At 50.1% G+C, this 10,000-nt stretch overlaps 4 protein-coding genes across 4 annotated transcripts in view; 2 read left to right on the top strand and 2 right to left on the bottom strand.

Annotated features, from left to right (window-relative positions):
* Positions 1–1,528, top strand: part of CNBC1640 (hypothetical protein) — a gene marked incomplete at both ends in the record, with an annotated part of 1,926 nt that extends 398 nt beyond the window's left edge. Inside the window, 4 exons of the mRNA XM_771579.1 lie at positions 1–378; positions 437–1,200; positions 1,279–1,422; positions 1,480–1,528. The exon at positions 1–378 is cut by the window's left edge and continues 200 nt beyond it. Coding sequence (XP_776672.1) covers positions 1–378; positions 437–1,200; positions 1,279–1,422; positions 1,480–1,528 — 1,335 coding nt within the window. The remainder of the gene's footprint in view (positions 379–436; positions 1,201–1,278; positions 1,423–1,479) is intronic.
* Positions 1,529–2,714: 1,186 nt separating this feature from the next.
* Positions 2,715–4,884, top strand: CNBC1630 (hypothetical protein; the record flags this gene model as incomplete). Its single annotated transcript, XM_771578.1, has 3 exons — positions 2,715–3,406; positions 3,470–4,759; positions 4,833–4,884. The coding sequence occupies 3 exons, from the start codon at positions 2,715–2,717 to the stop codon at positions 4,882–4,884; spliced, it is 2,034 nt and encodes a 677-aa protein (XP_776671.1).
* A 372-nt stretch (positions 4,885–5,256) lies between these two features.
* CNBC1620 (hypothetical protein) lies at positions 5,257–6,975 on the bottom strand (the record flags this gene model as incomplete). Its single annotated transcript, XM_771577.1, has 5 exons — positions 5,257–5,262; positions 5,339–5,551; positions 5,641–5,754; positions 5,812–5,934; positions 5,992–6,975. The coding sequence occupies 5 exons, from the start codon at positions 6,973–6,975 to the stop codon at positions 5,257–5,259; spliced, it is 1,440 nt and encodes a 479-aa protein (XP_776670.1).
* A 410-nt stretch (positions 6,976–7,385) lies between these two features.
* CNBC1610 (hypothetical protein) overlaps positions 7,386–10,000 on the bottom strand; it is a gene marked incomplete at both ends in the record, with an annotated part of 3,382 nt that continues 767 nt past the window's right edge. The window contains 6 exons of the mRNA XM_771576.1: positions 7,386–8,439; positions 8,518–8,714; positions 8,787–9,133; positions 9,189–9,330; positions 9,399–9,847; positions 9,905–10,000. The exon at positions 9,905–10,000 is cut by the window's right edge and continues 37 nt beyond it. Coding sequence (XP_776669.1) covers positions 7,386–8,439; positions 8,518–8,714; positions 8,787–9,133; positions 9,189–9,330; positions 9,399–9,847; positions 9,905–10,000 — 2,285 coding nt within the window. The remainder of the gene's footprint in view (positions 8,440–8,517; positions 8,715–8,786; positions 9,134–9,188; positions 9,331–9,398; positions 9,848–9,904) is intronic.

Here is a 10,000-nt window from a genome sequence, read left to right as displayed (position 1 = left end):
AACCTCTCTCCTTGGTACTCTGTCCCTTCCAGCTTTTACGGCCTCAACGATACTTCTCCTCTCATCCCTGACAGTTGCTCCATCACCCAAGTACACTTGCTCTACCGACATGGTGCTCGATACCCCACTTCTGGCGCTGGTCCTTCCACCTTTGCAGCTAAGCTTGCCAATGCTACCGCCCAGGATGGGGACTTCACTGCCAAGGGCGATCTCGACTTCCTCAACAAGTGGACTTATAAGCTTGGCGCTGAGCTCTTGACTCCTTTTGGAAGGTTGCAAAACTTTGAGCTTGGAGTGGCTTTCCGACAGCAGTATGGGGCATTGTTGAACAACTTTACTGAGCAAGGTGCTTTGCCTGTATTCAGAACTGAGAGTCAAGTAAGTTTTCCGGGGTGATGATGCAAGTGACAGAGGTAGCTGACAGGTTTCCTCACAGGATCGTATGGTCAAGACTGCTGAAAACTTTGCTGCTGGCTTCTTTGGCGTCCCCGAGTACCTCGACCAAGTGAGCATCGAGCTCATGGTGGAGACAAGTGGCGTGAACAACACGGGTGCGCCATACGAGACGTGCCCCAACTCCAACATTGCCTCCCGCGGTTCCCTCGGTTCTACCGCTGCTTCTGCATTCGCCAAGGAGGCTTTCAGCGGTACCGTCTCTCGACTCCAAAGCCACGTTGACGGTGTCGAGTTTGACACGACCGATGTGATTTCTATGCTCCAGCTATGCTCTTATGAGACTGATGCGCTCGGCTACTCTGCGTTCTGCCGTCTTTTCACCGAGGAAGATTTCAAAAACTATGAGTATTATTACGATCTCAGTTTCTACTACAACAATGGTGCCGGTTCTCCCGTAGCTGCTGCGCAAGGTAAAGGCTTCCTCGAAGAGTTTGTCGCCCGTTTCACCCAGACGCCTATCACTTCTTCCGACTCTAGCGTGAACACCACCCTCGACAGCAACCCGATCTACTTCCCGCTCAACCAATCCATCTATGCGGATGCGACCCATGAAGTCGTCTTGCTCGATACGTTTACCGCTTTCAACTTGAGTGCGCTTTTCAGTACGGGCCCGCTTCCTGTCGATAAGCGTGTGGAAGGGTCTTCATTTGTGGCTTCGCAGGTGGTGCCTTTTGGGACGCACATGGTTGTTCAAGTTTTAGAGTGTGCGGACCAGACGCCTAGCAAACAGATGCGGTTCATGATGTGAGTTTTAGTTTTTTTTAACAACTCGTCTTGTTACAAAAGCTGACTGGTTCAACCCCTCCCTCTCTCCCAACCCAGTAATGATGCCGTCCTTCCTCTTGATAAGAGTTACGAAGGGTGCGAATGGAACAAGGATGGAATGTGCGCTTTCGACACGGTCGTTGCTGCTCTTCAGAAACGTATCGCTGAGATCGACTATGACTATGACTGTAATGGAAACTAGTAAGTGGTTGATTTTGCGTATTATTTCTTTGCTGATGAGTTGCTGGGGAAAATTAGCACTGTTGAGGCTGGACATGATTATAATGGGCGTGCTCCTCGAGCGTAAGGGTCAAACTATCATACCACCACACTAGAAGGTTGAGAGGAAGATGGAAGGACGCGGATGGAAATTTACTTATAGTAAGGGTCAAGAGATGACTGAAGATTCAAAGAGGAGGATCAAAAAGCCTAAAGAATATATTCTGGAAAAGGGCATCAAAATGGGACAGTATAATTTCTGAGGACTTTGTTGACGGGGAAAATAAAATAGTAATTCTAGACTGCAAATAGAGAATGGGTATATAGGAAGTGTTTACATGCGTATAATAATGAAATTGGTCTCAAGTTGTGATCTCTTTCAAGTGGCCGAGGCATGGTCCATATCTCGTGGTAAATTATATCCGCAACTGAGTTGTTCTATGGTGTTGCTTAATTAGCATGCACGCATCCTACCTTTAAAAAGGTTATTTGCTTTGTTGTGCTCTTGCGGTGACATCGGCGAGGCGGTGAGCATAAAACGGACAAGGTTTGGAGTGATCGTTGATATGATAATACGTGCCTGAATTTGCCCACTGAGAGATCTAGCGATGTCATGAGTGAAGTCATGGTTTGCGCTGTACGACTTGCAGACTGGCGACGAATGTGCGCGGCCCTTCTGTGCTCTGCGCGTCCGCAGTACACAGTAACACAGCAGTGGGTGAGTAAAAGGTCTGGGCCAGGGTTCATGGCGATACGGGCGATTGCTTGTCGATCGCACGAGAGACGAGCGAGAGATGCGAGATGACCGACGGACGATTATTCCGCGGAGGTTGGAGGTTGGAGGTGATATCGACCTGCCGGCTATTTGATCGAGTCACAACCGACGCCGCCGGAAGAGAATGAAGGATCTTTAGTACCGGGCGGGCATCTGCGGGGAATTCAGGGACTCGAAGCTGCAGTAATCGCATGGAGCAAGTCCGGATAACGCGTCGAGCATGGTGATTCAGCGCGCAGAGGTGGCTTGGCGCTGCAATTCGGGATTTCATCGAGCGATAGGGTTCTCGAGTTCGCCACAAGCCATAGCAATATTATTACGGTACAGCGGGGAGAGAGGTGGATATGGATGCAGCGTTCCCGTTCGCCACCTTGTGTCCAGTGCTGACAAATACATACATAATACTCCCGGCAGGCTGGCACCAGTGTGACATCACCATCGTTTGTGCTACCAGACCGTACATTAGATCATCCACACTTCTCAAGTCCACCCATGCACCATGTCCCTCGACAGCCAGTACTCCTCCCTCCTTATCCCCCCCAACCCCGCCTTCGTCACCGCAGACTCCCGTCCGCAGGGCGGCATCCTCATTAACGGCGGCCAGTCCCACCGCCATTCAGTGCCGTCCTTCTCCTTCCATACTTTACACGGCGGATCCGCTTCAGGCAGCACGGCCTCTCTGCGTCCACCTGCTAAAATCGTCCCGCCCCCTTCACCGGGCCCTGCTCTGCCCCCGTCCTCCGAGCAATCGCACAGTTCGCGTCCCTCGACTCCTGGATTGGCTGGAGGAGGTAAACCCAAAATCCGATTCGCTCCACTTCCGGATCCCCGCAGACCGCGGAGCTTGAGCACAGGCCGGAATATTGCGTACAGAAGCACCCTCGGACCTAATGGGGTGGAGACGAGGACGCTGGAGCTGAGGGGAATGGGTGACAGAGACGGAACTGACGACCAAGTAATCGTTGACGATGACTACGATAATGAGGAGGATGCGGGAGACGACGAAGGGGAAGAGGAGCGGGGTGGGAAGAGCGGCAGGAGTTGGAGCAAGACGGTGGGAAGCAGTTGGAAGGGTACGAAGAAGCTTCTAAGCGGGAAGAATCCAATCAAGGATAAAGACAAGGAGAATGATGCGTTGACTGCCGGTGTGCCCTTGGCTAGGAGCTCGAGTACTGGCGGCCTCATCGGAGCGTAAGTCGTGCCCCTTTTCCCCCAGTATAGGAACAGACAACTGAGCTATCGTTATCGTTACAGCTCGCCGTTCCGTTGGACAGTCGAGACGGAGCGTAAAAACAGTATGCAAGGCCCTCCACCCGCAAGCGTCACATCTCTTCTCTCCGCTCGTCGGGCAGAGAACAATACCGATAACGGCAGCAGCAGCAAGGTACCCGTTCCTGCGTCTCCCAAATTAATACCAGGCGTCTCAGGTAGTCATAGACGCAACTCATCTATCGAACAGCACCGAGGCTCCTCTTCCCTCGGTACCTCCCCCGGACGGCCGGTGAAGATGTTGAACGGACGGGTATACGGTTCGCGCCGAGCATCCGAAGCTGCAGAGCGGGAGAGAGAGTATCGGGAAAAGCTTGAACCTGCTTTTATCGAATGGGGGTCGTCTAACGGTGTCGGTAACAATGCGGTGTCGGGCGGAAGGTCCGGGGCAGGCTTGGGGTCATCGGGGCAAGGGGCAGGGGTGAGAGGGGGGAGGAGACAAGGGGTTGATGAAGATGATGGAGGTGGTATGGCTTGGGTGAAGAGACGGCGGGAAGAGCGGGAGAGGAAAGCTCGAGAAGAGAAGGAGAGACAGCAGATGCAGGTGGGCGACAAGGCGGGTGGCGGGGAGAATGAAGGGGGAGGACATGAATCTGGGTCCCCCGGAGCTGGAGGGGGAGAAACAGGGGGAGGGTTGACATCGAGCCAAAGCTCACAAAGCTCGCAAACTTCGTTCGACATGCCAGAGACGACAGGCGGTGAGGGCAAACCCAAGCTAAGGTTAGGAGTTGAAGAAACGAATCTTCAAACACCTGCGACGGATCCCTCGGAACTCCCACGCCAATCGCCTACCATCCACATTTCACCTGTGGTCTCCCTACCACCCCGGATTGACGTACATCTCCCGCCATCCTCCCCCTCTCTCTCTAACGATCACGACCACGATCACGATCACGACCATCATAACGTCCGGATAAGCCCAGTGGAAATCAGCAGACAAGCAGAAGAACTAGGCAAGACGATGACCATTTCCAAATCGCCAATGACGGATCGGAAGACGGAGAAGCAAGCGATGGTGATCCCTTCCGACAAGTCGAGAAAGGCGGCCTCGTCTCCGAGCCCGAACCTGCATCAGTTTGGGTTTACGGATCCGTTTGCAGAGGTTAATCCGACGAGGGTTGGTCAGTCCCGAAATCCTGTCGAAGGGGGTGGAAATGAGGATGAGGATGAGGAGGGGGAGGGAGAGGAAGAGGGAGAGGATGATGATGAGGACGATGACGAGGACGATGACGAGGACGATGATGATGATGGGGATTTCGATGATGATGTAGTAAGGTGTGTACAACAGCATAAACTTGGCTTCGTAAAGTGAGATCTATGGGTGGCTGATGCTTATACCATTTTATAGGACGACATCCTCTGCGGCAGGTGTAGAAGTGATCAGTCGTCACAGGGATTGACACGAATAAACATTTGCCCCAATCCACCAAAAAAAAAACAATCGAAAGGCGACAATGCGAGATACCCAAAACATGGCCAAGAACACGAACAAGAAATTGGAAAAGAAGAAGAATTAGTAGTGTACTGTATTTTAATCATTTTACGGATCAAGTGTAACATTTAGAACGAATTATATATCGTGTGCTTGTTGGGATACCTATAAAAGAATTAATCAGGTTGTTACGCTCCAAATTGATTGTGCAGTATATGAAAGAATGCAATTGTTATTCTCTAAAGCCGGAGAAAAAGTAAACCAAGAATAGTTACATTTCCGCATTACATGGCGACTGTGGGTATATCTTCACATCCAATATCCAAACACTACCACAGGGTTACGCCTGTTGTTATGCATCACAATGGTCAGCATTCACGCCCAATCTGTTCCCACAACAGAAACAGAAAACAGAAACTTACATGGCCGTCAAACTCGTAATCGATACCGGCAGCCTCCAACTTCTTCTTCCTCTGCCTCTCCTTCTTCAACAATTTCTTGTCCGCCTTGGACTTTTCCTCTTCAGTACGTTCTTTTTCATGCTTCATCTTCTCCATTCGAGCACGTGGCACTTTACGGAACTTTTTGTTGGCGCCCACCCAAAGTTGGGGGTGAACTTTGTCTGAGGGAATGACCTATTCACGACAAAGAAAGGGGAAAAAAAATCAGCGGGGGCTTTGTGTAAGACGGATATATAGGGAGGGGGGTAGAGGATAAAACGTACGTGACATCTAAGGAGGTGGCCCATGAGAAGATAGTTGTTCATGGTGTCGGCAACAATCTCAGCAACAGACTCGGATGACATCTCGATGTAAGCGTAGTGTTTTGAAGCACCAGTCTAGATTGTATCTGTTAGCAAACCGCGGCAGCCAAACAAATGAGAGAGATAACTTGCCTTGCGGTTACGAGCCAATCGCACTCGCGTAACGTCACCAAATTGAGAAAAGTACTCCTTCATTTGGTCTTCGTAGAAACCGTGAGGTATCCTGCCGAGGTAAAGGGTTCCCTTCTTGTCATCCTGTATCGCATTGTCAATTCAAGCCAATATAAAAAAGAAGCATGGGATTCAACCTGCCTTCTTCTTAGAAGCCTTTTTCAGCCTCTGCTGGACAGACTTGTCATCCTTGGCGACCATAGGTAAAGATCCCATGTCGACGGTTCTAGCAGCTTCGGCTACCGCAAGGTCCTCTGCATCAGATTCATCGTCGGAAGAATCGGCTTCGCCATCAGAAGAGGAAAAGCCGTGAATGTAGACATCCTCGTCCCCGTCGTCCTGCTCCTGTTCGGATTCGGACTCGGGCTCGACAATCTTCTTGGTCTTGGATCGCGTCTTTTTAGAAACGGGCTCAGCATCTTCAGCAACTTTTTGAGCCTTGCGTTTGCCAGTCTCCTTGACGTCCTCAGCCTTTTCAGCGACCTCCTTGCCCTTCTTCGCGGCTTGCTTTTTGCCCTTCTTGGAGAGGTTTTCAGCGACCTCAGTGATACCGCTCGCTTCGCCAAACTGTTCAAGAGTATCTTCCAAGACTTCTCCAACCTTGTCCGCAACCTTCTTCATGGCGTTTTCAGCTTGCTCCATAAAATCCTCGGCCTTCTTCCTGTTCTCCGGGTCCTTGGCAGCTTTTCCGACAGCATCCGCAGTGTCCTTGGCCGCCTTGGTAGCCCTGTCAGCAACAGCCTTCGCATCCACCTCCTGAGCATCCTTCAAAGCCTTGGCAGCTTTACCCCTGATGGGCTTTGTGCTCTCCTGCACCTTGTCCGCGACCTGAGCAGCGGTTTCTCCAGCTTTGCCTTTAGCAGCCTTGCCCTTCTTCTTCAAAGCAGGGACATCGACAGTCTCTTCCAGGGCCTCGGAAGCGGCAGCTGGCTCTCCATCGTCGAGAACGAGATCACCAGCAACGTCGACAGCGTCAGAGACAGTGTTGAGGACAGAGGAAGCAACGTTCTTGACAGTGTCGAGAGGGGAGTCGGTAGACTTTGGTTTAGCGCCTTTGGAGGCGGGCTTGGCCTTCTTAACGGCAGCGCCGGATTTGGGCGTGGGAGCGGATCGTTTAGGGGCCATCTCAAAGTATCTTGTGAGCAAGTGATGAGGATGTAAAAAGGAATGTTATGAAGTTTTGAGCGCGTGACGTTTTTGGTTGCGCCACCAATAAAGAAGGCAAATTTGTGGAGCCAACTTATGACGTGTGAACATTTCATTTCTAATAATACCTTTTTCCATTACACAAAATTAGTTCGATTAGCAACGGATCTAAGTAAGATTTCATTCGTACTAGCACACATACACATGAAAAGCTCATCATCTAAATGCATTACTATGCTCGTCAATACTCGGTATAACGTCAATACTGGGTATAATAACATGGTATCCTGCACCATACCTTTCTCCATCTTCTTTACATGGATACAGTACAACCCGATCCATCACAGCCCCGACGAAAAAAATCTATTATATCATTCATTCGCGAACCTTTACTTCAAAGGATCCAAGTCTCCCCAGTCCAACGCTTCTGTTCCTCCTGATGCCTTCCCCCAGACAGGTTTGGGCGCTGCAGTCGGCTGCATAACACCCGTAGACCAACCCGGTGGTGGGGAGACTACCGACTGTGGAGCAAGGGGCGATGTCAGTGCTGCCGGAGCCTGCAGCTGTGGTTGTTGACGTTGTTGTTGAGGAGCTAGAGCCGGCGCAAGTGCTGGTTGCGAGAAGGAAGGAGGTTGTGATATTTGAGGGGACATGAACGACAACGACGAGGATTGATATTGAGATTGGGACTGAGCAGATAATTGCGAGGTCAAGGAGATGTTGTAGTTCGGACCTGATCCTGGTGAGGAAACATTTGAAGTATACGACGGAGCTCGACTCGGTTGAGGTTGAATCTGAGGCTGAAGAGGCGCGAAAGACGATGTGGTGGGTTGTAGCGGAGGTAATCCCGTCGATGTCATGGGTGTCAACATGTTACTACCAGACGAAGTGGAAGACCCAAACGCCGCCGAATTGAATGAGGAAGCAGGTATAGGCCTGGCCTTCAATTTGATTGAGGCGGTGGTAATTGTGGTGGATGTGCTCGGTTTGAGCGATGTACCAGTTGAGTTTATCGACAAAGGCCTAGGCGACACAGAAGCTGGCGTTGTGATAGGGAACGAATTGCCTGTATTGTTAACACTCAAGCTCAAACCGGGGAAAGCAGATGCTAATCCACCATCATTGTTATTTGCCGCTGCCGTCGATGGGGTATCGTTCAACCAGCCTTCATCGTCCCAGGGGTCCGTGACGCCTGTTATTCCGACTGTGGGCATCACCGACTCAGAAGATCCCATTCCTGAGCCGTTCCCTCTAACAAGAGCTTCAAAGTCGACGTCCCCACCACCATTACCGTTACTCTGTCCAGCACCGCCGAAGGAGCTGCCATTTAGCGCAGCAGCATTGGCAGCTGCCAAGCTGGCTGTTTGTGCTTCAATACGATGTACATCTCGGAGATGTTGCATGTGTTCTGCTTCGACACGAGCGCCTAGGGTTTTGATTACGCTATTGAAACCAAATTGGTGATGTCAGTAAATAATCAAGGGAGGTTTGGTAATGATCTATTATGACCATGTGACTTACGCCATGAATTTTCCAAACTGCTCGGCATTCAGTACTATCGCGATACGCATTAGCCAACGGACCAAGACATACCCAAATAGATACTTATACTTACGGGGACCCATAGACATAGACCAAAGTTGAGGCAATACAAGAGTTGCAGTCGCTTCTCGATCAACCTTGGCGCCCATAGCTTCGTGCACCGCCAGAGTTGCCATCTGTACTCTTTCGCTTAGCTCAATTTGCCTTTTTGCGAAGGAAAAAAAAGCAAAAAAGGACTATAGACCTACCATGACAGCAGGTTCCTTCGTCTTGATTTTGGCCAAAAGCGGTACCAACTTGCTCGTCAGAGTCGCTTTATCCAATGTGCCCACCATTGCTTTAAAACAATCCAATGTCTGCACTTTAACACTCAATATCCTCGTCCGCGTAAACACAATCGCAACTTTGACAAGAAGCACGTTTTGTACGGTGCCGTAATCGAGAATTTCACATAGATGAGGGATGGCTTTCAAGACGCGTTCTTGTACGGGAAGGTGCTCGCTTTCGAGAGAATTGTAGATGAGAGGCATGACGTTTTCGCGGAATACTTGAGGGGTCGTCTTTTCTTCAAATAGGCCGAGGTGCTCCAGTAAGGCTATTTGTAAACTTGTTAGTTTCCTTACTTGGTTTAATTTATGTGGTTAATTCACTCAGCATATTCTGGGGAGGGTCCTTCAATGTGAAAAGAGGTCGGAGCTTATTCAACACTTTTGAAAACTCGTCTTTGCTCAACCCTTTCGAGATTTCAAAGACGTTTGGCAGAATAAAAGGCAAAAGATACGGGTCTTTCATCTATTACGTAGTCAGTAAATGATCTACCAACAAAAAACGTCCATCACAAACAGACAAAGAAGACTTACCTCCTCCAACAGACTAGGCAACACTTTACCTTTTCGCAAACGTTCAGAAAATGTCGGCACAACCCTTACCAAGCCCCTCAAAAATGTAGCCTTCTCCTCACGTGGCTTTGATGCAAATGTAGTCGGATCGAGGAAATTGAGTGTGGAGATTGCAAGCGATGAGAAGAACGGATGGGAAGGAAGAGAAAGGAGGGAGATTCTTGTGGATGGGTGTCGTGTAAGAAGGCGGGGTAAGAGATCTTTAAGCTCGGAGCTACATCTCTCCCATCTCATTCCAGCTGCCCATTCCCGTCTTAAAAGTTTTCCTTCTGCGTTGTCCCTCAGAGTCTGCATGGATCCGCGGTTGGTGAACGGAGGTTTACCTCCCATGTGGACAGCATACAGGATGCAGCCGAGGGAGTAGAGGTCGTTTGATGCAGACAACGTTGAGTCGAGAGCGTATTCAGGAGCTGAGTAAGACGGTGTTAAGATTGTTCGTCACCCAGAAACCTCTTGATAAGACGTACCGAGGTAATCGAGCTTCCATTGGACTTGGGGTGGTAATCTGGCATCGACCTCGGGGTAAACATATTTGGTTGCAGAGCCATCAGGCTGCGTCAGAG

Source organism: Cryptococcus neoformans, chromosome 3 (assembly GCF_000149385.1).
Source record: "Cryptococcus neoformans var. neoformans B-3501A chromosome 3, whole genome shotgun sequence".
Taxonomy (NCBI): domain Eukaryota; kingdom Fungi; phylum Basidiomycota; class Tremellomycetes; order Tremellales; family Cryptococcaceae; genus Cryptococcus; species Cryptococcus deneoformans.
This window is presented reverse-complemented; position numbering and strand designations above follow the sequence as displayed.